Below are 26,965 nucleotides of genomic sequence, written 5' to 3'. Positions count from 1 at the left end.
TTAATAACTACTTGTGCATGATCCTTTGTGACAATTATATTTTACGTTAATATGCAAATACCCTCTGTAGTTATTATGAGTCGGAAACACATGCAAAATTGAACCACATACATACTCAAAATCAAAGAATATTTTGTAAAATAAAGTTAACCCATAAACAATCATTGTTCCTTAGCACAATAATTCAAAGCTAGATGTGGCAGTCATGTACGTGTACATGCTCTTGTTTGTACCTGCATCGAGCCAAGAACATCAGGTCAAAGATATGGTAGTGTTGTCGTTGTGTTTTCATAGAATGTTTGTGAAATAAACATCAAATGATATATGCCCGAATAGTTAACACTGTTCTTAGTCCCTCAGACATAATCAGAACTAATATGACATATACACACGTATATTTTGCATCAATTCATTTTTCTTTCACCTATCATATTTACATTGTTTTAACATTCACAAATATGGAAAAAATATTATATATTCGTTGGTTAAACACTTTTGCTTATTTTTAACGTTCTTTAAAAGCGGTCTTGCTTGCGCTCTTTGTTTGCATTTGGGAGCAAATTAACATCGAAAAAATGGGTACCGGTAAAACATATTGTATTCGTTAGTTTATCACTTTCGCTTATTCTCAAGGTTAGAATATACTAAATAGTTTCCCTATATAATTCAATGTAAAAGCGACAACTTTAAGCCAAAATAAATGCACCATTTTGCACATAGAGACCCCCATAACCGTACCTTTTCTTAAAGGCCATTCTAAGCGGAATCGATTAATGCAATAAAAAAGATATGCTATTATAAATAAATAATGTTCACATTTATGTCAATTTTCTGTTAAATGGCCTCTATATTATCGAAACTCATACTCAAAAAGCATGTTGATGCAGTTTTTTTTAAGAGAAGTTTGTTTAAGCTAAACAAAATCGTTTTACGTAAATCGGTAGCGCGTTTTACGACATCGGGTTTTGGGCGGGAATACAACTCGGGTACAATCTAATATCGACCGGGTACGTTTAAGTATATTTACCCACCCGGGGTACATGTAAACATACTTAAGAGTATCCGGGGTACATGTAATTAGTTCCCGAGCCAATAATGACCAATCGAGCTCAAGTACCATGCTGGTAATGCGGATACATGGATAACGGACGGTACTTCGATAACAGATAAAAACAAAAGCTTCGCGCGAAATACAAGTTCTTTAGTTTTTTCAAGTCTGTCATTAATTTTAATGTTTGAGACACGGTACAGGGTGGAGTTGATTAATGGATCCTTTTGTATTATGGAGGAAGAATTTCAAGGAAGAATGGTAGATGTTTGTCAAAATATGAGAACATTCCATCGGAAAACAGCATAAACTGGATGATCAGTACCTATTTCAACAAAGTAAACATACTTATAAATATTGCAAAGCAGTGTTTGCTATTCCAGGTTGTAGAGTAATAACTGTCCTCAAATATTGAAATTTTGATAGTGCTCAATGAAATATAAACGAAGGTAGAGCATATTTTATTAAGAGGTATGCATGATTTTGTAGACAATTCGACTCCCGAAAAAGAGCACATCAAATGACAGAGACTCTACACAAATTGGGCACTGTGATATCCGAGTTTTATCTTGTGCTCGAAATACATTTATTTATATTGTTACCATTCTTACCAAGGTGTTTGATATTCCAGCACGTAGATTGATTACTGTGCTTAAAATACTGAAATTTTGATAATGTTCTATAAAATAAGAACGAAGAAAGAGTAGGTTTTTAACCCATTTATGCCTAGCGTCCTGAAAAAAGGACATTGCAAACAGCGAAGACCCAGATGAGACGCCGCATAATGCGGCGTCTCATCTGGGTCTGCGCTGTTTGCTAAAATGAATTTCTTTATGAAATATTCTAAATATAGAAATAAATATACTTGACACCCCTAATTTTGGAAATAAATTGATTCAATTTAGAAGGATGGGAGAGTCCACTGGGCATAAATGGGTTAATGTGGTATGCATGATGTTGTATACATTTTGATAACGGACACGTCGAATAATGAAGACTTTTAACAAATCTGACACAGACTTTTAACAAATCTGGCACTCTGAAATGTTGGAGACCGGCGAGAATACCGGTGTAGTACCAAAGAATCAGACATCGAGAGGAATATATGTAAGCTTCAGCGTTACAATCGATATTAGACAAATAAATTTAAACTTCACGAAATGATGGTCAGATTTTAATCCCCGAGATGTTTTGTCTTAATTGAATATGCCATGAAAAACAATTTATTACCTGCTTTCTCTCACTGTTTTCAACAGCGAATTTTCCATTTCTGGTTAACTAAAAAGTGTGTATCATATCTGTTAAAAAAGTGTCGGGTAATCGGGAACAGAAGTGCCATTGTTATTAAGATGATCGACTAAAGAAGCGTCCATGAAAATGTGGCATCTGACTGTAAAATTTGAAAATTCCTCAAATACGTCAGTAAACTACAAAGTTAAGATGTTGTAACATTAATATACATTAGATCTTTTAATTGGAATAGTGAACACGTTCTTTATGTATTTCTAAGTATTTTTATTTTGTTGAAATGTGTACTTATTATACATTTTGTTCTTTTTTCAATGGAATTGTATCGTTTTTTTTTATATTATCAACAGTTTTTTCCGCAAATTTCTTTCTCCGCTTTACGAAATATCATTACCATTAATCGGCCAAACAATGGTCCGTGTCCGAAAACCCAATGAGAAGAAAATAAATTCGAAAAACCTGAAGAATTCACCTCTCGCGCGTAGCTTTTGTTGTTCTCTGTTCTCTGTTATCAAAGTGCCATCCGTTATCAAAGTATCCGCATTACCGGCGTGAGTACATAACTAAAAAAATACCGCAACTTAAATTTAACCTAAAATGTTTAATTAAAAAAAAGACGGGCTCCACAATAGCATTGGGACTTGAATATATCCGCCGTTCCTGATAAAGTATTCACTAAATACAATTTAACATTAATTGAAAAATAAATACATATATTAAAAATCATTCTTAAATTTCGTACCTTCTACATCTTCTGTCACTGAATAATGGATATTTCAGTTCAATATTTTCTAAACTCGTGTACATAATAATAGCTTAACTCAAAACGTCCAAGATCCATTTAAGTACAAGTCCGCTCTGTTCCGTTGCCGTGCAAAACATTAACCTCGTGGCTAACAGTAACAACGTAAATTCAGTATCACGTGACACGTTTATAACTGTGACGTCATGTGATTGACGTCATGTGAGTGGCATTATAAATACCGGTATTATACATACATTATAATAATAACGGCATTATTTTCTTCTCGAATGTATAACTATTATCTTCATTGTTTCGTAAATCAGTGGTATTAAGCAGTTGCAGAAATCGCAACTATGCAATGTACGCATTATGCGCATTAAAAAATATATATGAGCCATGCTCTGTGAAAAGGGACTTTAATGCATGTGCGTAAAGGGTCGTCCCAGATTACCCTGTGCAATCCGCACAGGCTAATCTGAGACCACACTTTCCGCTGTGATGATACTTTTCGTTTCAATTAAGTCTCTTCTTATCAAAAATCCAGTTTGGGCGGAAAGTGTCGTCCCTTATTAAACTGTGCAGACTGCACAGGCTTCTCACAGAAGAAACTTTACGCATATGCATTAAACCCCCTTTTCACAGATCACGGTCGATATATTTATACTTATTTGTACAAGCGCTGCTTTTAAGAGTACACGAAACATATGAATTCCTCAACAAGTAATTATTTGCGCATGATATCTTCTGGCCAGTTAATTCTCATGACGTCAATATTCAAATGCCCTCAACAGTTATTCTGAGTAAAAGTGTACGATGAATGATAAAATAAATAACAGTCTGCTCAGCCTACTTGATGCCCAATGTGAAAATTGACATTAACATGTGACCTTGATCTTTCACCTAGAAACACAGGTCTGGTGTGCGTTACGCTATCACTGCACGGTGAACATTTAAATGGTTAAGTTATGAACGTTAAGCTGCGTAATGAATGGCGGACTAACAGTTTTGTCAAGCTTTCGTTTAAACCTATTTTTTTGTGGCTTGATTGCATAGAATGCCTCATGGCGTATTTGAAACGCTTACGGGTCCGTTTCCTGGGACTACTGTATGTGGGTAGATCTAAAGCACGTTCCCAAGTTGGGGATCGAACCCTTGACCTCCCAATCTCAAGGCGGACACCATATCCACTACACCACTGCGACCGTTGAAAAGCTTGGACAGATGCGAACATAGATGGATGGGCGCATGCATATAAACGAAGCCACATTTGATAGAGCTTTATCAACCTAACCAGACGCACGTTCTTTGCATACAGTGTTTTGTTTTGTTCAAAATCGGGGCAAATGGAAAAAAGTATATATTTTTCCCAAATAGGGTAAAAAAAATCCAAATTGCAGGTTTCAATTTTTATTTTTATTACATTAATATTAAGTTAATATCCCATTCAGCTCTACAAGTTACACTTTATTTAATTTTATATTTAAAACACTTAAATTCTCATTTTTGACGCATTTGTTTGCAAAAAACCCTACTGATTTTCCAATTTTGGTAAAAACCACGCAATCTTTTCCTAATCCAAAGGAACCCAGCCACATTTCCAAAATGGGGAAACAAACACTGGCTTATAAATGCATCCCTGATTAGTCTGTGTAGACTGCACAGGCTAATCTTCGAAGACACTTCAACATCCGCATTAAGCCCCATTTTCCCCAGAGCTAGGCTACATTAAGCCCAATTTTCCCCAGAGCTAGGCTACATTAAGCCCCATTTTCCCCAGAGCTAGGCTACATTAAGCCCCATTTTCCCCAGAGCTAGGCTACATTAAGCCCCATTTTCCCCAGAGCTAGGCTACATTAAGCCCCATTTTCCCCAGAGCTAGGCTACATTAAGCCCCATTTTCCCCAGAGCTAGGCTACATTAAGCCCCATTTTCCCCAGAGCTAGGCTACATTAAGCCCCATTTTCCCAGAGCTAGGCTACATTAAGCCCCATTTTCCCCAGAGCTAGGCTACATTAAGCCCCATTTTCCCCAGAGCTCGGCTACATTAAGCCCCATTTTCCCCAGAGCTAGGCTACATTAAGCCCCATTTTCCCAGAGCTAGGCTACATTAAGCCCCATTTTCCCAGAGCTTGGCTTCATTAAGCCCCATTTCCCCAGAGCTAGGCTACATTAAGCCCCATTTTCCCCAGAGCTCGGCTACATTAAGCCCCATTTTCCCCAGAGCTCAGCTAAATAAAGCCCCATTTTCCCCGGAGCTCGGCTACATTAAGCCCCATTTTCCCCAGAGCTTGGCTACATTAAGCCCCATTTTCCCCAGAGCTAGGCTACATTAAGCCCCATTTTCCCCAGAGCTAGGCTACATTAAGCCCCATTTTCCCCAGAGCTAGGCTACATTAAGCCCCATTTTCCCCAGAGCTAGGCTACATTAAGCCCCATTTTCCCCAGAGCTAGGCTACATTAAGCCCCATTTTCCCAGAGCTAGGCTACATTAAGCCCCATTTTTCCCAGAGCTCAGCTAAATAAAGCCCCATTTTCCCCAGAGCTCGGCTACATTAAGCCCCATTTTCCCCAGAGCTAGGCTACATTAAGCCCCATTTTCCCAGAGCTAGGCTACATTAAGCCCCATTTTCCCAGAGCTTGGCTTCATTAAGCCCCATTTTCCCAGAGCTTGGCTTCATTAAGCCCCATTTTCCCAGAGCTTGGCTTCATTAAGCCCCATTTACCCAGAGCTTGGCTTCATTAAGCCCCATTTCCCCAGAGCTAGGCTACATTAAGCCCCATTTTCCCCAGAGCTCGGCTACATTAAGCCCCATTTTCCCAGAGCTCGGCTTCATTAAGCCCCATTTTCCCAGAGCTTGGCTTCATTAAGCCCCATTTTCCCAGAGCTTGGCTTCATTAAGCCCCATTTTCCCAGAGCTTGGCTTCATTAAGCCCCATTTTCCCCAGAGCTCGGCTACATTAAGCCCCATTTTCCCCAGAGCTCGGCTACATTAAGCCCCATTTTCCCAGAGCTTGGCTTCATTAAGCCCCATTTTCCCAGAGCTTGGCTTCATTAAGCCCCATTTTCCCAGAGCTTGGCTTCATTAAGCCCCATTTTCCCAGAGCTTGGCTTCATTAAGCCCCATTTTCCCCAGAGCTTGGCTTCATTAAGCCCCATTTTCCCCAGAGCTAGGCTACATTAAGCCCCATTTTCCCAGAGCTAGGCTTAATTAAAGGCCCTATAAAGGTGACAAATCCAGTATTATGCATATAAACTGGTCTAATTTTTACCGGATTTCAGTTACTCTTGCATAAGAAATGCTAATAACACAGCTTAAGTGCAAGGATGTCAAGAATTTTGGAAGATATACCCGTTTCATTATTAGAAGAAATGTTTACAACTTTGCAACTAACGTGATGTGTAGCCCCAAAGAGGTGACGTATGCCAAAGACCTATAGAATATATGTTATCTATAGGTCTTTGCGTATGCTAAAATAGCCGAAATAACATTCAATTTTAATTCTATTTTAAACAACTTTTTACCAGCAGAAAGTAACTTATTAGATCACTACAAACGTTTTAACCATTTAGAAGAGACCTACATTGTGAGTGATATCAGAAAACGTTGAAAATCAACGATATAATTGTATTTTTGGTGACCTGAGTCACTTTCACTTTCCCAAGTAAACAGCATTGTAAATAAACCGATTGTTTGTAAACACGATTGACTTGGAGAACACTGTATTTTTAGCTCAAAACAAGTTGTATTGCTCATATTTTATGGTAATGTCCAATAGCATATATATATATATATATATATATATATATATATATATATATATATATATATATATATATATATTGTTTTTTGATAACCTTTATAAAAAAATATGGAAAAAATATTTTAAAATCGGTAAATAATTACTGATCGTCACATTTATAGAGCCTTTAAGCCCCATTTCCCAGAGCTTGGCTAAATTAAGCCCTATTTTCCCAGAGATCAGCTAATTTGTGTTTTTAATGGCAGTAAAAGTAATGGCAGTGAGAGCAAAGTTGCTGGGATCAATGTTGCTGCACACAAGGACACTAAAAAAAATGTTTCAACCTTCAGCTGTCTGATTTGACAGTGAAAGTCCACAGCAAATGGCATCAAGTCTTAACAGTATTGAACCATTACACATTCAAAGTCTAAAGCAAATAACAAACACTCTTATCAGTATTTAAACATTACACATTCAAATAAACATACGAACATAGTAAAACTTCTATCCCTTTTCTACAAGTCTTAACATCTACCAGTTCAAGCTACTTTTCAATAGGCTCTGAGGTGTTGGGCTAGTCTGAGTACTTAGTATGAACAATGTCCTGTACATGATACAACAATCCAAAGTACATTTGTGCCGAGCTCTGGAAAAAAGGCGCTTAATGCATATGCGCAAAATGTCATCCCAGATTAGCCTGTGGAGTGTGCACAGGCTAATAAAGGACAACACTTTCCCCCTTTATTGTATTTCCATTCAGAAAAGTGTCCTTTAAACATTAAATTCCATTAAAGCTTAACATGTTGTCCCTCATAGCTTCATAAGCCTGTGCAGACTGCACAGGCTAATTTGGGACTACACTTTACGCACAAGCATTAAGCCCTGTTTTCTCAGAGCAAGACTCATTTTGTAACTAATTTCAGTGCAAGCTGGTAATGTGGTATATGGGGCTGGTTGGTCGTGCATTAAAGTCAACATCAAGTTCAAGTTACTTTTCAATTTTCTTGGAGGTTTTAGGCTTGTCCATGGAGTCAGTGTGAAAACACTCGCCCGTACATGTCTATGGAGTTCAAAATCCAATGTCTCAAAAATTTATAAAGCCATTTTTTCCTCCATTTCTCAAAAATCTTTCATTTTGGCTGAAAAAAAAATGAATTAAATGTTCTGGCCAAAACTAAAATTCTTTAGCCAAATTTGTTTAATTGTAGCCATTAGCTATTTTGGCAAAAGGCAGAATGAGCCCTGCAAAGAACAAATTAAAAAAAATGTCAGTGCGAGCTGGTTGATGGTGGAGGTTGGTCATGGAGGGAAGTCAAGGCCAAGTCACTCCACTTTTGTTCTTGCTCCTTCAACGTTTCCGTCGTGGGTCCATTTTCGGGTTCAATTTCTGGTAACTCCATTTGGGGCACTGCGATGTCTTCTTCTGGGAGTTTGTCTTTTCTCCATTCATCATCTATGAGGTCCATAAGCCGACCGTCCCGTGTAACTTCGCTGTCCATCGAAAAAGGATGCGGATTTGGAACCTCTAAAAAACAACACAAATTTTTAACAAAATGTAGGCAGGAATTTCAATCCACTTTGAAAAGCATCCCGTGCTAGAAAATATCAGGGTTGAGATCAAATTTTGAGCTGTCAGAATACTTAAGCACAGAGTTATTTTGTGTGAACCACAGGCAGCAGTATCAAAAATTCCCCCCCCCCCCCCCGCGTCATCTGGTTGGTTGTTCTAATTGTGTTGGCCAATGATATTGCGTTTTAGAACAAGTATTTGATCGAAAAAATATGACAGCAAAACACAGACATGTAGCGAGAAAGTCGAATTAAAGTGAATATTTAAGTTTTTAGCCGAGCAGAAGATCGGTTAGTTGTGTAATCACGTTGCTTTTACTGTCTTTTAACCAATCCAGTTGGATTTTGTCGGCAACTGCATGGGAACATGTGTGTTTTCGATGACGTGACGTCCAGTGTTCCACAATCTTTCAGCAATAGGCATATAGCAGTCTTCGAAATTAGCTTTGAAAAGTTACATGCCAGTCGGGCAAGTTACTTAAGAATTTTTACATGCCCAACATATTTTTTACATGCCCAAACTTTTTTTTAACCAAAATTATAACAAATCACAACATTTTAACACTTACATGCTACACATAGTAAAGCAGAGCATTTGTTTCAATAGTAGTGAATACAACTACATCTAATCAGTCACTAGAATTAAGACGGTCGATCGTTACACCAGTGCTCTTGAAAAGAGCGTTCTCTGGTGTCCTCGTACCATTTCTTGGCTTCCTTTTTCTCTAAATCATTGTCAATTTTCTATTTTGGAAGTGCTTTATGGGGCTTAGCCCCATCAACATACCTAAGATACTGCATAGCCTCTATGTCGACAATGACATTTGTTTACATTGACAAAAACGGAAGCGTATTACCTGATTGTAATGATCGATTCAAAAAGCATCTTCTCGATTAATGTCTAGACAAACCGTCGATAAGAACCGAATGTGACCGAACTGCATCAGTCAAAAACAATAACGATGATGTGTGCAAGCAGGTGTGTGTTGTTAAACCAATTGAATTTCATTGTTTTACAACTTACGGAAAGGTGTTTGTTCGCAAAATTGAAAAATAGATCTGCAAATATGAAGAACCGCTTACGATTTTTTTTATAAGCTGTTAATTGGCTTCAATAATGTACATGCCCGGCGGGCCACAAACATGAATTTTTGCATGTTCCTGGCAGTTATTTTACTCGCCACGGGCGATCGGGCGTGTGCTGATTTTGAAGACTGATATAGTGCGTTTCATACCTTGTGTATATATAATAACTATACGAGGGTTATTTTTTCAAACTGTGTATTTTTGTCAATATTCGTTGATGAAAAGTCAAACCATACACAATAGGTGGGGGGGGCAAATTTATGATACTGCTGCCTGTGGTGTAAACTTCATACATTCTCTGCAAAAGGTTTCCAAGTACATTTTAGCCAAATACTTTGCAATGTATTACAATTTCCTATGTATATATTATACATTTTTATTACGGATTTATGGCATCACACTAGTAATGAAGTAAATTTACAGCAAAAAAAATGCTCCGTCATTGCAAAGATCTAACAATGTATCATATGTATTTATAGCTCTTTCGTCATTGTTGACATCGCGAAAACACACTACATTACAAAATACAATGCATGTACGCCCAAATATATCTAAAAGATAAAGTTTACATATCAAAATACCAATTTTATCTTCGCTTTTTAATGACGAAATACGCCCAGTTTAAAAGTGGGTCCCACTTTTCTTGTTTGTTTTACCTTTTTAAAGTTTATGGTTTTTTAGTTGACCTCACGTTTTCACAACTGTGACCTTGACCGACATGCGCACTTGTCAAAACAGCCGGTAAAAACCGGTGTTTACATTGTGTTTCGTTCATTGACTATAAACTAGAGGATTAAACTATAAACGTGAGTTCAACAGCTGTAAAAACCTTAATAAAGCAATGACAGCAACAGTGTCTACGCTAAATCGATGTCTAGCGATCGGAAGAACTGTTTCAAGTACCCGACTGAGTTGGTGTGTCAGGAAATTTCACGCGCTCAGCCAAGGAAACGGGAAAATTGTGCTTTGCTCCCAGAAACGTTCTATGTACAGACAGTTTGTTGATCAAGCCGCTAAAACGATGGCGTCGTTCGCTGGAAAAGACAAGGACTTGATCTTTCGTCAGGTAAACTAGCAGTGTTAATTTCAGAACGTATTCATACCGGATGTGGTTATTGCACGATCGTGTTCCATTAGCACGAGAACTTTGGCTTTCTGTTATCACCGGACCAAGGATGCTGCTTGACCCAGGCTTCTGATGTTCTTAGTGAGTCCATATAAACGGACTCACTGAGCCTTTCATATTTTTTATTTCTCCACTATAGTAGTGGGGGACATATTGTTTTTGCCCTGTCTGTTGGTCTGTCTGTTGGTCTGTCTGTTTGCGCCAACTTTAACATTTTGCAATAACTTTTGCTATATTGAAGATAGCAACTTCATATTTGGCATGCATGTGTATCTCATGAAGCTGCACATTTTGAGTGGTGAAAGGTCAAGGTCAAGGTCATCCTTCAAGGTCAGAGGTCAAATATATGTGGCCAAAATCGCTCATTTTATGAATACTTTTGCAATATTGAAGATAGCGACTTGATATTTGGCATGCATGTATATCTCATAGAGCTGCACATTTTGAGTGGTTAAAGGTCAAGGTCAAGGTCATCCCTCAAGGTCAGAGGTCAAATATATGTGGCCCAAATCGCTTATTTTATAAATACCTTTGCAATATTGAAGATAGCAACTTGATATTTGGCATGCATGTGCATCTCATGGAGCTGCACATTTTGAGTGGTGAAAGGTCAAGGTCATCCTTCAAGGTCAGAGGTCACATATATGTGGCCCAAATCGCTTATTTTATGAATACTTTTGCAATATTGAAGATTGCAACTTGATATTTGGCATGCATGTGTATCTCATGGAGCTGCACATTTTGAATGGTGAAAGGTCAAGGTCATCCTTCACAAGGTCAAGGTCATCCTACAAGGTCAAACATCATATAGGGGGACATTGTGTTTCACAAACACATCTTGTTTGCTATGGCGGCTCTGGGACCCTTTGGGTTATTGAGCTGAGAGTTGAATTAGGCCAAAAAAAAAAATAGTCTTGGTTCAGGGAACATGGCCAGAAAAATGTAGGAGGGTAGGTAGGTTTTTTCTTTTTTTTTTTTTTTTTTTTTTTTACCAGTCGACTGATTTCAGGGTGAAAAAGGGTCAGTTAATGCACCCATGATTGTTTAAACACTGACCAAATGATTAATATTGCACATGTGGTATTTAGTCGTTGTATATTATTCAATATTCCTAGCTCTTTATGCACTTCTTCAGGGCTAGCGCTGGCCCAAAATTTCTTTTAGCCAACCATTTTTTCTTTGTCTGTCTGTGATAGTGTGACCTTCATATTCAAAAGTGAACAAGCCATCTTTATGAGTCTCTGGTGTTTGGGGTGTGACCTTCAGAATTTTTTTCATCATGAGACCTGACCTAGTCTCCGACAGGTGCTCAAGAGTCTGAATAGTGGCTGTCAAAAGGAGGGTAACCTCAGAATAGCACAAGTCTTTCTTCTGGTACATTTTTTGATAAAATGGCAATGGGTTTGAGCGCATCGCACAGGAAGTGAGCAGTGTACATAAATTTGAATGTTGCTATTGGTTTGTACAGGCTAAGGGCGTCACAGTACATTGATTTTGATTCATTATCAAAGCGAAGCCAATTGTGGTCAAGTTTCCATGACTCTTTGTTCTAGTGTTTTGTGTTTTAATTATTTTTTTTTGTTATGACTCTTTTTCGTCCAACAACGCTTTAAGGTTAAAGACGCCATGTTAGCGACATTAGAGACAAAGTGGTTACTTCCATTTTTATAGTAGTGTAGATGAATGACTCTTCCTATGTGTTAAAAATTTGAAATGTTAATTAAAATTAAACCGCGCGTGTTTTTCACATTTTTATTTGATTAAAATACGCTGCTGTCAGTTAGCATAGTGTGCGAGTAAAACAAACAAATTAATTAATTATCATCTTTTCATTTCGATCGGAAATTGGCAGAAAGTTGTAACATCATCGACATAGAACTAATTATTTAATTATCACTTTTAAATTCAGATCAATAGACAGCTTGGAAATAATTAAAATATTGTCACGCTTCTTTTCATTTTTAATCTTTAATAATACGACATTTGCGACCGGCCGCTATTTTGTTTGCAGACGACAATATTAACTGTGTATTCAAAGTGCACAGTGTCTGCGCATGAATGACCGAATATTACTCCATAGCTCCACCCATTTTTACATTTCATTTAACAACATCATTTCATGTGTAAGCGAGCTCAATGTTGATTGGCCAGCTAGCATGCGCACTTCAATAACAATAAGGTCAAGCGATGTCTCGTATACACGTGCATACCGGTTATTGTTCACTGTTCAAATTGCGAACACTTTCATTGAAACAAAGAGAAAAATATAGAAAACCAATCCAGGTTTAATTGGTGGCTGTTTTCAATGAAATTTTACGAGATTTTAGCATTTTCGCCATCAGATTTTTTTCCATGGACCAAAAAAATCGTTAGGGTCGGGGGCAAAAAATAGGGTCGGTCGGGTTCCCTGAACCAAGACTATTTATTTTTTTGGCCTTATTGCAACTACTGGTGTAGATCTACTGAGCATTTTAATTAAGTCTTTAATTTTATTTTGTAATTTGTATATTCTATTTACTCGAGTATCTTCTTTTCAATAAATTTACTGTATCATTTTTTACGTTAGTAGATCTATCTATAATATTTTGTTTGATAGACCATATTTAGTAGAAGTGTCACATCTGCTCTTATTTTATGTTGATAATTATTTTCAAAATACTCCGAACGCTTGCGTTTGACGTTGTCCAATTAATGTAAACAAAGTGGTCGAAATTAGGTCATGGTCGACTTACGGTAATCTTACGATATCATATGAGCTGCTGTCTGTGTCTGTGAAAACAGGGTTTAATGCATGTGGGTAAAGTGTCATCCCAGATTAGCCTGTGCAGTCTGACACTCTGATTAGCCTGTGCAGTCTGACACACTGATTAGCCTGTGCAGTCTGACACACTGATTAGCCTGTGCAGTCTGACACACTGATTAGCCTGTGCAGTCTGACACTCTGATTAGCCTGTGCAGTCTGACACTCTGATTAGCCTGTGCAGTCTTACACACTGATTAGCCTGTGCAGTCTGACACTCTGATTAGCCTGTGCAGTCTGACACACTGATTAGCCTGTGAAGTCTGACACTCTGATTAGCCTGTGAAGTCTGACACTCTGATTAGCCTGTGAAAAATGCACAGGCTAATATGGGATGACACTTTATGCACAAGTACAGTGATTTTTTATGGCAATTTCAGGGCCGATATTCGGCCCCATTCCCCTAAAACAAGTGTATTATTATATTTTTCCCCAATTTTGTAGAAAAAATCCCCTCAAGAAGTTTAAAAAAAAAATTTTTTTTAGAAAGAACTCTCTTATGATTCATTCCATTTTGGGATTTTTTGTGCATCAGTTTACTTTGAATTATGAAAATGTATTATTGTATCTAACACCATTTGGACCTAAAAATTGATTCCCAATTGAAGCTTTCAAAAAAGAAGTGTATCAACAATATTTAGTTAAATTCCAATAAAGCTCTACAAGTTACACATTTTTTAAATTTAATATTTAAAACATTTTAATTCTCATGTTTGAAGCATTTGTTAGAAAAAAACAACTACAGTAATTTCCCAATTTTGGTCTGAACGCCGCGATTTTTCCCAACCCAAAGAGACCCATCTCCATTCCCAAAGTGGTGAAAAAAAAGCACTGGCGAATTTGAGAATTGAATATAGGGGACAAACTTTTGCCATTGGGAATATCACCGAATAACTTCTATCAAATCAGCCAAGAAACCCCCCCTGCCTTAAGTAAGATAATTTCTATGCACATTTTATGCAGATTCACATCTTATCATAATCTGGACCTCTGCATTGACTTTCTAAGTTTGTTTACATTTTGTTTCAAGATTAATTGATGTGCTCAAAGAAGTTTAATTGTATTTCCATATATAGCTTCCTTGGGTTGCTAAATATATATAATGTTAATTTATAACTTGATAATTTTAAAGTAGGTCTGCATGCAGTGGAGTCAAATTCGAAATCACACATTTTTATCGCACAGGCTAGTGAAACCCATATAAGGAAATCACACATTTTAATTATAACATAATATATCATAATTGATTTGTTTTAGTTACTAGAATACAAGGCATTCAAATTTCAGTTGCTAGAATACAAGTCTTTCACATTTCAGTTGCTAGAATACAAGTTTTTCACATTTCAGTTGCTAGAATACAAGTTTTTCACATTTCATTTGCTAGAATACATGTATTTCACATTTCAGTTGCTAGCAGGTTTTTTTTCCACTTTTTGGGAAGATAGCCCATGGCTTTGGAATTGGGAATTTTATCGGCATTTTCATGAAATTGGGAAAATAAATTCATTAACCTTTTTTTCACACGAAAAGTCCACTGATTAGGGAAATACTAAATTTGATTTAACTCTTTATAATCATTCAAATTAAAAGAAAAAAAATCATATAATACTTAATTAGTTGTAATTGAATTAAATTTGAGATAAAATACACATAAGACTTCTTTAAAGGGGCCTTTTCACAGATTTTGGCATTTTTTTAACTTATTCATTAAATGCTTTATATTGATAAATGTAAACACTGGATCGTAAAAGCTTCAGTAAAAAATCAAGAAAAAAAATAAAAAAAGGAAAAGAACATTGCCCGGAGCAGGTTTCGAACCAGTGACCCCTGGAGTCCTGCCAGAGTCCTGAAGTAAAAACGCTTTAGCCTACTGAGCTATTCCGCCGAGTACACATTTGACGTATTTTATACCTTATATAAGAAATCTTCGTAGTTTAACAAAATTTAACGACAAAAACAGAACTCTCCAAATTATTCAATCGTTTCGCGTTGCAACGCTTTATAATTTTTAGGTTTTAAAATCGTCAAAAGATGCATATAATGGCTATATTAGAGCATGGTTAATGTTCAGTATTACTGTTTCCTCACAAATATCATAACTGAAACGAAAACTTACGAATCTGAAACAATTTTTTTCAATTTTGTCAATTTACCAAAGCGTGAAAAGATCCCTTTAAAAAAAAAAAAAAAAAAAAATTTTTTTTTTTTTTTTTTTTTGCAATTGGGAATTTTTTGCCACATTTTGGGAAAAAAGTATACTTTTTGGGATTGGGAACGAACATAGCCGAATTTGGACTATAAAATCGGGCCAAAAAAAAACCTGGCTAGAATACATGAATTTCACATTTCAGTTGCTAGAATACAACTTCAAGTCTTTCACATTTCAGTCGCTAGAATTCAAGTCTTTCACATTTCAGTTGCTAGAATACAAGTCATTCACATACACATATCTGCTTGCCGATCCAGACACAAAGGAAGCCATCCTGATCGACCCAGTCCTGGAAACAGTGGACCGAGACGTGAAGATTGTGAAAGACATGGGACTGAAGCTTTTATATGGAGGTAGGAAAGGGCTCTGTTGTTAAAACATGATGGAAAATTACTCAAATTCAGTTTGCACAGGCTAATCTGGGATGACAATTTTTGCATAAACTGAATTTTTGCTAAGAATGATATAAAGATAAAGAAGATTCTTCCTTTAAATGAAAAATTCCCTTAAACTTTTAAGTGTTTTTCCTGATTAGCCGGTGCAGACATGCTAATCAAGGATGACCCTTTTTGCACAGGCATTAAATCCCGTTTTCCCTGAACTCGGCTTATATAAACAACATTTATAGTATATTATATTTAAACCATACATGGCACTGAAGCTCTCATATGGAGCAGTTTTTTTTCCCCATTTTAGAAATGGGGCTGGATCCCTTTGGTTGGGAAATATTGCATCTTTTTTTTTACTTAAGTTGGCATATTAATGATGTTGAATTTATGCTCACAAATACTTTTAAATGGATAATACAAATTATTTCATTATGATATTTTCTAAGGTTCAATTTAAAGAGTTGGATTTGGAGATAATTGAAATGTTAAGAATTATTTATAAAAAAAATCTTTTTTGGGAAACTTTCAATTTTTAGGTCCCATGTAGGAAAAATATATACTTTTTTTCTACTGGGAATGTGTCCCTACCGGACCCAAATTAAACGAAAGACAACACTTTACCCAATTGCATCAAACAGCAATATTCTCATTGTGAGGTTTAATTTGATTTGTTTTGTGAACAGGTCAATGTAACCACCCTGCCCCTTCGTTGAGCAGCCCCTTGTGTAATATTTCTCTAGACATTTGTCTGAAATACTGTTACATAGAGCAAACAAAAGGCATGGATATAAGCCTTGCTTTGAGAAAATGGGGTTTAATACATGTGCGTGAAGTGTCCTTCCAGATTAGCTTGTGCAGTTTACACAGGTTTGATACCAGGAACGTTACTTTCCTTTTTTTGGAATATTTTGTTTTTAGGAAGTCTCTTTTTCAACCAAAAATCCGATCTGGGTTGAAAGTTTTCTCTCCAATAAGCCTCTGCAGATTGCACAGGGGAATCTGGGTCAATAATTAACGTACATGCATTAAGACCTGTTTTCCCAGAACAAGGCTCAATTCATTAAAGTTTCTTTCAGTTTGGTGTATAGGTATTTGTTTACATTAAAATGTTATAAAACCAGTAAAATCTTGATTAAATTTCTAATTTTAAGCAAAAAAACAGAACTATGCAAAAGATGTCCAATATTCGACTCCTTGAAGCAAGTTCTTCCGTATGAAAATTTAGGGCAAGCTTTGATTATACAGTTATAATAATCATAATGCTAAAAAATGCTTATTACATTAAAAAAATGAAAGAAATTTATAAATCTTTATGAAAGTCTGTCATGCATCAGTGAACATACACTAACCAAAGTTTTTCAGGCTTCAGTGAACACACATGTGCATTCAGGCCGTATTACAGGCACGGGACTAATCAAAGAGAAGATACCAGAGTGCAAGAGTGCTCAGAGAAATCTGGGCCTAATGCATGTGAATAAAGTATCATCCCTGATCAGCCTGTGCAGATCGGGGTCAACACTTTCTGGCTAGACTATTGTGCTGTCTGCACAGGCTGATCGGGGTCAACACTTTCTGGCTAGACTATATGCTGTCTGCACAGGCTGATCGGGGTCAACACTTTCTGGCTAGACTATATGCTGTCTGCACAGGCTGATCGGGGTCAACACTTTCTGGCTAGACTATATTTTTGTTTAGAAGAGACTTCCTGTAAGCGCAAAATTTAATAAAAGAGGAAAGTGTCATCCCTTATAAGTGTGAGGGGACTGCACAGGCTAATCTGGGATGACACTGTGCAATGTGAGGGGACTGCACAGGCTAATCTGGGACTACACTGTGCATGTGAGGGGACTGCACAGGCTAATCTGGGACTACACTGTGCTTTAAGCCCTGGTTTCCCAGAGCAAGGATCAAATTAGAAAATCTGAAACCAAAGTCTTTCACGCTCCAGTGAACACCCACTAACCAAAGTCTTGCACGCTTCAGTAAATACCCACTAGCCAAATCCTTTCATGCTTCAGTGAACACTCACGTGCATGCCAACCACATCACAGGCACAGGGCTGATCAAAGAAAAGATTCCTGGATGCAAGAGCGCTCTGAGAAAACTGGTCTTCATGAATGTGCGAAAAGTATCGTGCCAGATTAGCCGTCCACACAGGCTTATCAGGGATGACACTTTCTCGCTCAACTGAAAAATCTGAAACCAAAGTCTTTCACTCAGTTACTAGTAACACCTACTAACCAAACACTTTCATGCTTCAGTGAACACACATGTGCATGCCGACCACATCACAGGCACAGGGCTAATCAAGGAGAAGATACCAGAGTGCAGGAGCGCAATCAGCGCTGCCGGGAAGGCCAAGGCTGATGTGCAACTCCACGAGGGCGATAAAGTGAAGTTCGGGAGATACGAGATCGAGGCCCGTAGCACGCCTGGTCACACTAATGGTATGATTGTTTATTAACCAGGTTTTCCGAAGGAAAAAACTGGTTATTAGATTGGCGAATGCGGGCGGGCTGGCTGGCTGGCTGGCGGGCTGGCGGAATAAGCTTGTCCGGGCCATAACTATGTCGTTCATTGTCAGATTTTAAAATCATTTGGCACATTTGTTCACCATCATTGGACGGTGTGTCGCGCGAAATAATTACGTCGATATCTCCAAGGTCAAGGTCACACTTTGAGTTCAAAGGTCAAAAATGGCCATAAATGAGCTTGTCCGAGCCATAACTATGTCGTTCATCGTCAGATTTTAAAATCATTTGGCACATTTGTTCACCATCATTGGACGGTGTGTCGCGCGAAATAATTACGTCGATATCTCCAAGGTCAAGGTCACACTTTGAGTTCAAAGGTCAAAAATGGCCATAAATGAGCTTGTCCTGGCCATAACTATGTCATTCATTGTGAGATTTTAAAATCATTTGGCACATTTGTTCACCATCATGGGACGGTGTGTCGCACGAAAGAATCATGTCAATATCTCCAATGTCAAGGTCGCCACGACTAAAAATAGATTATAAAAAAAAAAAAAACTTACAAAGGGGGTTAATTTTGTTTGTTCATTTCAAAAGTTCAGTTTGAGTTTTCTCCCTTTATCAGATTTTTTTTCACAATGAAAACCTGGTTTTGTGACAATTTTGTCCCTTGTTTTAAATATAAATTTGATCATTCAGAATAAAATATTACAAACTACAAAAACCTTTGAAATGATCCTCTCTTGTATGTTTCAGGCTGTATGACGTTCGTGTTCCATGAGAAAGGCATGGTGTTCACGGGGGATGCCATACTCATCAAGGGATGCGGACGGACAGACTTTCAAGAAGGTCAGAGTCAGACTGGTTAAACCCTTTGCATGCTGGGAAATTTGTCGTCTGCTAAAATGTCGTCTGCTGAATTTCTAAAATTAGCATTTTCTTCGATTTTTTTTTCAAAGAATACTATCAGAATAGCAAACAGTTTGGATCCAGATGAGACGCCACATTCTGTGGCGTCTCATCTGGATCCAAACTGTTTGCAAAGGCCTTCACAATTCGGTTCCCGCACTGTAAGGGTTAAACCCTAAACCACTTAGACACATGTTTGTTCGCATTTGTAGTCCCTAAGAAAGCTACATTTAAGTAAATACCTCTCTTACTTAATTGAAGTTTTAAAGGCTTCATTTCCAACCCTTAGTTACTGATGAGCAGCAAACAGCATAAAACCCGAACAGACTGCAAGTAATATATATATATATATATATATATATATAAGCAGGCTGTTCTGGTTTTATGCTGGTTGCAAAAGCCATTTTCACTTTACTTGAGTTCTTAAGGGGGAAATGGTTAAATTTATTTACTGTCAAATTTTTATCATTAGTGGGACATTAATTTTCGTTGATATCAAAGGTAGACATATCCATGAATTTAATACATTGGTTCATGATTTTCAAGAAGCTTAGGAAGGTTGAAGCTATTTTGGCCACACTCTGGGAAAGAGGGGCTTAATACATGTGCTGAAATATTGTCCCAGATTAGCCTGTGCAGTCAGCACAGGCTTATGGAATACACTTCTTGCTTTTTTTTTGTCTTGTTTTGTTTAACCCTTTTCCTCTCAGAGCCATAGTGGAAATGGCTATGTGCAAACAGCATTAAACGGAACAGCCTGCGAGTATTAAACTCGCAGTCTGTTCTGGTTTTATGCTGTTTGCTGCTCATCAGTATCTAAGGTTTGGAGATGAAGCCTTAAAAACTTGAATCTAGCAAGAAAGGTCTTTAATTGAAAATAACTTTCTAAGGGACTACAAACACGTCAAAATCCGTATCTAAGTGGGAATGGGTTAAAGGCAGTCTCTTCTTAGCGTAAAGCCAGCCTAGGTGGCAAGTGTCGTTCCTGATAAGCCTGTGCAGTCCACCCCATTTTCACAGGGGGCAAATCATTAATTTTAGCTCTATCTGGCATAAAGCCATGGAGACGCTTAAGTTGGTTTCATGAGCAGAACAATTTGTCAACGTCTCAAGTTGCAGTGATATTTCTATAATAATAATGAAAAAAGCAGATCTTAATGTATGGTTAAATATTGTTGAGGAAATGAAAGTGCTTTTACTTAAACTTGATCGGTCATTGTTGTTTCAGTAATTACTTAAAAGTACCTCGGGTACTCTTAAGTATACTGCAATGTACCTGTGGTACAAAAAATGCACTAAAAAGGACTCTGGAGTATGACAGGGTACCTTTTATCCTTTCCCCCACCAGAAGCAAAGTGAAAATGGCTTTTGCAACCAGCATAAAACCTGAACAGCCTGCAAGTAATCACAGTCTGTTCAGGTTTTATGCTGTTTGCTGCTCATCAGTATCTAATGGTACGAAATGAAACCTTTAAAACTTGAATCGAGTAAGAAAGGTCTTTAATTAAACATAGCTTTCTAAGGGACCACAATTGCGTCAAAATACATATCTCAGTGGTAAAGTGTTAAGAGTGTAATGCTTGTTCCCAGGGTACATTGTAGTGTACTTGCGAGTACCAGGGGTACACTACTGTAAAGTTTTACATGAGTGTACAACAGCCAATTAGGCATTTCTCAAACCCCATGTTAGTTCTTACATACATTTACATTTTGTAATGTTAGAAATGCACATATACAGTTAACATGTGTCTCAACTAAGTTAATAACTTTACATTAATCTGAAGATTTTAGTAATTGGGCCCAGTATAATAAAACCCTCAAAATGTAATGAGATCACGTTTCATGTGTGCCAGTAAAATGAGGTTTGCTCTGTGAAAACAGAGCTTAACCCATTTATGCACAGTGGACTCTCCCATCCTTCTAAATTGGATCAATTTATTTCCCAAATTAGGGATGTCTAGTATATTTATTTCTATATTTAGAACAATTCTTACAGAAATTCCTTTTAAGCAAACAGCGTAGACCCAGATGAGACGCCGCATCATGCGGCGTCTCATCTGGGTTTACGCTGTTTGCAATGTCCTTTTTTCAGGACGCTAGGCATAAATGGGTTAATACAGTCGGCGCAGGCTAATCAGGGACGACACTTTCAGCCTAGACTGGTTTTTATTTAGAAGAGAATTCCTTTAAACCAAATATTCCATAAAACTGGAAAGTTTCTTCCCTGATTAGCCTGTGATTATTGCACAGGCTTATTTGGGAGGACGCTTATTATCCCCTGCCGTCTTTCCGTCCGTCCGTCCGACCGGCACTTTTGTGTCCGAAGCCATATCTTGGAAGTGCTTTGGCGGATTTCATTGAAACTTGGTATGAGTATATATATATGGATAAGAGGATGATGCACGCCAAATGGCATTGTACACCATCGAATAATAACGGAGTTATGGCCCTTTGTATTTTGAAAAAATGATTTTTTTGTGTGATCGGAGCCATATCTTGTGTCCAGAAGTATAATGGCGGGGATATCAATTCAACCAATTTGCTTGTTGTACATGAATTAAGCCCCATTTTTTAGAGCGCGAATCAACTGTATATTTGCTGACTCTGTCTTACAGGCAACTCTGCGACTTTGTACGACTCTGTTCACAAGAAGATCCTCAGTTTACCAGATCACTTCTGCCTTTACCCGGCTCATGATTACACAGGTAAGGCCAAAAGGGCGTAATTGTTTCCATTTAATTCTCATCAAACTAGGTCGGTAGATTGGAAAAACTTTTTTGCATTTAAATTTTTAGCTTGGTGTATTCGGAGAAAACTCAAGGTATTTTCATAGCAAGCTCATCTTGTTGTCCGCCGTCCGCGTCGTGCTAAAACCTTAACATTGGCTCTAAAATCAAAGTGCTTCCACCTACAACTTTGAAACTTCATATGTAGATGCACCTATATGAGTTTTACACGCCACATCCATTTTGAGGTCACAAGGTCAAAGGTCACTGGGACCTCTAAAAAAAATAATTAAAAAAATAATTCTGACAAGCTTTAATTTATTCAAAACTGCACCCGTAGCTGAGCGTGGCACCCATTATGTGGTACTCTTGTTTATAATCAGTACACTTCACTCTACAGGCACTCAGCAAAAAAAGTTAGTTGATTTTTTTTTAGTTATACATGTTTACAAATGGACAATTTTCAGGGTTTTGGGAGATCTTGTCATTAAAATGGCAAAGGACCAATTTCCCAACTATTGAACACTGGTCCTTTTTTATGGCAAAGTAATATTGCCAAAGGTTAAGACACTGGTCATTTATTAATGGCAATGGACCAATTGTTGTCCAACAATTAAACATGCTGTAAGCGTGTGAGAAAAACAAATGAATACAGTGAGGTTTTTTTCCCCAAAATTACAGCATCTTACAGGCTGTTTCCCAATTGCAAAGAGTAAAAAAGACTGTTTCCAATTGCAAAAAGTACCATTATTGTTCCCAAAAATCACTGGAGCAATATCAGGCTCACCTTGAAATAGCTTCGCATTTGGGGTTTTATACAGGTTTAACTTTTTCCTACTTAGAAGCAAAGTGAAAATTGCTATTTGCAAACACCATAAAACAGGAGTAACTCCCTGTCTGTTCAGTTTAAATGCCGTTTACTCATTAGCATCTTAGGTTGAAAATGAAAGCTTTAAAACTTGAATCTAGTTAGAAAGGTCTTTAATTCAGTTAAACTTTCTTAGAGACTTCCAATGCGTCAAAATACGTATCTAAGTGGTAAAGGATTAAATATGTATCTAGTGGTAAAAGGTTAAAATAACTATCTAAGTGGTAAAGGGTTAATTAACACCACTCCTCAGCTGTTCACTTGAATTGCACATTAACACAAAGGAGTGAAGGACAGCATGAAAAATGTTAAACAAACTCCAAAAACTCCTAAAATGAATCACAGGCACTCGAAAATAAGCTGAAATAATACCCCCTACAAAAACCATTAAAATAGTCTATTTGTGATACACAAATACAAAACAAAAAAAGTAAGTCGATTTTTTTTAAATAATATGCATACATGTATATATATTTATAAAAACAATATTTTTTTAAGTAGTTTTTGATCTGTTTTGTTATTTTGTATAACAAAGTGACAATTTTATGGGTTTTGGAAGGGCAGAAGCTGGGGTGAGGGGAAGCAGCTTGTGCTGAGTGCATTTGAAGTGAATTAACTCTTTCAGTGCTGGAACAGAATTTTGGAGGCCGTTGCAAACAGTTTGAATCCAGATGAGACGCCACAAAACGTGGCGTCTCATCAGGATCCAAACTGTTTGCTATTCTGATAGTATTCTTTGAAAAAAATAGAAGAAAATGCTTATTTAAGAAATTCAGCTGACGACATTTTAGCAGATGACAGATTTCCCAGCATGCAAAGGATTAAACGTTGGTAATAACTTTGGAATGGCCAATTAAAAAAGAACCTGGCAGGGATAGAAATTAGTGCTTGCCCGCTCATCTGGGCGGGATAGATGTAGGTCTGAGCAATATAATTTCAATATGTGGACTGCAGACTGCACAGGTTAATCTGGGACAAAACTTTACACACATCCAATAAGCCCCGTTTTCCTAGAACAAGACTTATTCTGTGCAGTTCACACATGATTCTCGATGTTTCAGGACAATAAGCCCCGTTTTCCTAGAACAAGACTTATTAAGTACATTTCACCCATTTTACTTGATGTTTCTGGACAATAAGCCCCGTTTTCCTAGAATGAGACTCATTCAGTACATTTCACCCATGATACATGATGTTTCTGGACAATAAGCCCCGTTTTCCTAGAACGAGACACATTCAGTACAATTCACACGTGATACTTAATGTTTCAGGGCAAATGGTGACTACAGTCGCGGAAGAGAAGCAGTTAAACCCTCGACTCACAAAGTCCCGGGAGGAGTTCATAAAGATCATGTCAAACCTTAACCTGCCTTACCCGAAACAGATAGGTCAGGAACATAGCCTTACCCAAAAATCTTCTGTGGAACAATAGGGCTTAATTTAAACCTATTTGTTTAACCCTTTAAGCGCTGGAACCGGATTTTAAAGGCCTTTGCAAACAGTTTGGATCCAGATGAGACGCCACAGAACGTGGCATCTCATCTGGATCCAAACTGTTTGCTATTCTGATAGTATTCTTTGAAAAAAAGTGAAGAAAATGCTAATTTTAGAAATTCAGCAGACGACATTTTAGCAGATGACAAATTACCCAGCATGCAAAGGGTTAAGCTTGATTGCATGGAAAGCCTAAGGCTTATTTGAAACGCTCTCTAGTCCGTTTCTTGGGACTTGAACCAGTAATTGGGGTCTATGGGGGAAATCTAAAGAATGCTCCCACAGTGGGAATTGAACCTGTAGCCTCCTGATCGCTAGGCAACACCATATCCCCTACACTACTGCGAACAAAAGGGCTTATTCTGCCATTTGTCTTATAAATGTTTTCATGTCTGTCAATTTTATATAAATTTGTTATGTTATGATAAGCCAATCATTGTTTGTGGTAGTCACATGCTAAGCCATTTAAATATTTAAAACAAAGCAGGGCTTTTTTTTCTTTCTGTGAGAAGGGATGTGTTTCACAATGTTGGGAAATTTGTGACTCAAATTTTCACAATTTCAAGTAGATCACATCACAAATTTTCACAATTTCCAAAAGATTGCGACTAAATTTTTTACAATTTTAGAAAGTTTGTGGCTATTTTTTTTCAAATTTAGAACAGTTTGCGTCTCATTTTTTTCACAAAATGAGGGGGCCAAGGCCGCTTCACAAAAACAGGAAAAAAAGCCCTGCAAAGGTGCATATTAGAACATTTGACTGAAGAAATGTCTATTAGGCTACATGTTTTTTATCATTGATCCCCATAAAATGGCCAATTTAAGGAATGTTGCTATTTTCTTTGGTAATTTTGTCTGAAGAAAATGTTGAGCCAGCGGAAGCAATACAAATGATATAGATAAAGGACATAATATTGATTCTTTGGCTGTACAAAGTAGTACAAGAAATGTAACCTTAGCCATTTATAATATTAAACAAAATAATTATACTACAAAAATGGAATTTCAAGCTGAGACAAATTGTAGTATTATCAGGAAGCTCGTATGTTATAATAAAAATACTGCATTATTTTGGTAAGAATGTCTACATATGATTATATGATAAATAACCATATTTGTATTTTCCTTTCAGACAAGGCCTTGCCCGCAAACTTACTTTGTGGAATTCAGCCGTAAAACCCCCAATCATTCCATTTGCTTGAGACCACTTGAAGACATCTTCCTGTGCGATGATGTTTTGGGCGCAAGCCCCTAAATTGACTTGCAGCTGACCTTGCCTCGGTTACATCTCTCCATTGAGTGATGCACTCTCATGAAATTCAACTGACTTTCTTTTTGTGTACTTAGTTGACTAATTTTGTGATGGATTTGTTTTGTGTAGTATACAAATGGTATTCATATTTTATACAGCTCAGCTGTAATGTCTGTAAACTAACTGTACAGTCCTAGAATATCTGTATATAAACACTGGGCTAGAATTAAACTCCTACCAGATTATTTGATCTTTGTTCTGGGTAAACTGGGCTAAATGCATGTGCGTAACGTGTCGTCTCAGATAAGCGTGTGCAGTACGCACAGGTTAATCGGGGACAACACTTTCCGTCTAAACAGGATTTTCATTAAGAAGAGACTTCCTTTAAACAAAAAAAAATACATAAATTTAGAAAGTGTCGTCCCTTATTAGCCTGTGTGGACCCTAAAGGCTTATCAGAGACGACATTTTATGCACATGCATTAAGCCCAGTTTTCCCAAAACAAGGCTAATTATGTTTGCGTAGCAATTGGTTGAAACATCAATTAAAAACTGCTGTTCTTATTTAAAACCCATTTGTTTTATTATCAAACATAGGTAGCCTTATCTGCTCTCATATTTTCCGGTTATATCGTCAATGATGCGTGAATGGAACTAAATAAGCAGTTTGTAAAAATACCAATTGAAAGTCGTGGTTTCTTTTGTTTATTGTAAAAAAAATAGCCAAGTGTAAAAATAGCATGTTTTTAGTCAACACTTTGACCAAAAAAATAATTTCTGATATATATCAAAATTGTGTTGATTTCACAATAGATATAAATATGAACATATTGTTATGTACATTTCTGAAATCTGATACTTTTAAGATGTTCATTGTAAGGCCTGCTTTAAATGAATAAGAAGTGTCGACTTTTCTTTTTTTGCGATTAGTAAAGCATTTGTAACAAGTTGTTGAACCATTACTTGTTAAACTTTAGTTTTAGCTGTAATTTGCTCACACACATCTACCATTGCTTTTGTTCTATTTTACAATTTACGAATTTCGTTTTGCTATTCTTGATTAATTTACATGCATAAAAAGTGCTTATATGTATGTTATAATATTCATGAATTTGTTTTCTTGGGTATTGTTTATTTCTAATTGAGTGCACATGTCTTACAAAAATGCAATGTATGTACCATATGTACATTTGAACTTGTCTTTTATTATGGAACCAATTCCTGTCCCAAAGGAACGTAATGCATGTCCATTAACAAAGATGATAAAAAACACCAATTTTT

At 37.1% G+C, this 26,965-nt stretch overlaps 1 protein-coding gene and 1 long non-coding RNA gene across 4 annotated transcripts in view; one reads left to right on the top strand and one right to left on the bottom strand.

Moving 5' to 3' along the window:
• LOC127861210 (uncharacterized) overlaps window positions 1-3,431 on the bottom strand; it is a 52,837-nt gene extending 49,406 nt beyond the window's left edge. For both annotated transcript variants that reach the window (XR_008040122.1, XR_008040121.1), the window contains exon 1: window positions 3,039-3,431. This is a non-coding gene — a long non-coding RNA (uncharacterized LOC127861210). The remainder of the gene's footprint in view (window positions 1-3,038) is intronic.
• Window positions 3,432-10,120: 6,689 nt separating this feature from the next.
• On the top strand, window positions 10,121-26,965 carry LOC127861191 (persulfide dioxygenase ETHE1, mitochondrial-like). Of its 2 annotated transcripts, none has more exons than XM_052399597.1 (7): window positions 10,121-10,503; window positions 15,830-15,925; window positions 18,223-18,408; window positions 19,192-19,284; window positions 21,960-22,049; window positions 24,210-24,326; window positions 25,565-26,965. In XM_052399597.1, exons 2-7 carry the CDS (start codon window positions 15,901-15,903, stop codon window positions 25,606-25,608), a joined length of 555 nt encoding a protein of 184 aa, XP_052255557.1. In that variant the 5' UTR covers window positions 10,121-10,503; window positions 15,830-15,900; the 3' UTR covers window positions 25,609-26,965. The 2 variants fall into 2 exon arrangements, with proteins under 2 accessions (XP_052255557.1, XP_052255556.1); XM_052399596.1 differs by having other exon boundaries at window positions 10,128-10,503; window positions 15,781-15,925.

The sequence above is a fragment of the Dreissena polymorpha genome, chromosome 15 (genome assembly GCF_020536995.1).
Source record: "Dreissena polymorpha isolate Duluth1 chromosome 15, UMN_Dpol_1.0, whole genome shotgun sequence".
Lineage (NCBI taxonomy): Eukaryota > Metazoa > Mollusca > Bivalvia > Myida > Dreissenidae > Dreissena > Dreissena polymorpha.
Note: the sequence above shows the minus strand (reverse complement) of the source record. Positions and strands in the feature narration are given on the sequence as shown.

What these genes read in the sequence shown, in the direction of transcription:
- LOC127861191 (XM_052399596.1), top strand. Translation starts at nt 10,279, where the DNA reads ATGACAGCAACAGTGTCTACGCTAAATCGATGTCTAGCGATCGGAAGA. An exon ending in ACTGAAGCTTTTATATGGAG is followed by an intron (nt 15,926 to 18,222) that starts GTAGGAAAGGGC and finishes TTCATGCTTCAG; the next exon opens with TGAACACACATGTGCATGCC. An exon ending in ACGGACAGACTTTCAAGAAG is followed by an intron (nt 19,285 to 21,959) that starts GTCAGAGTCAGA and finishes TCTGTCTTACAG; the next exon opens with GCAACTCTGCGACTTTGTAC.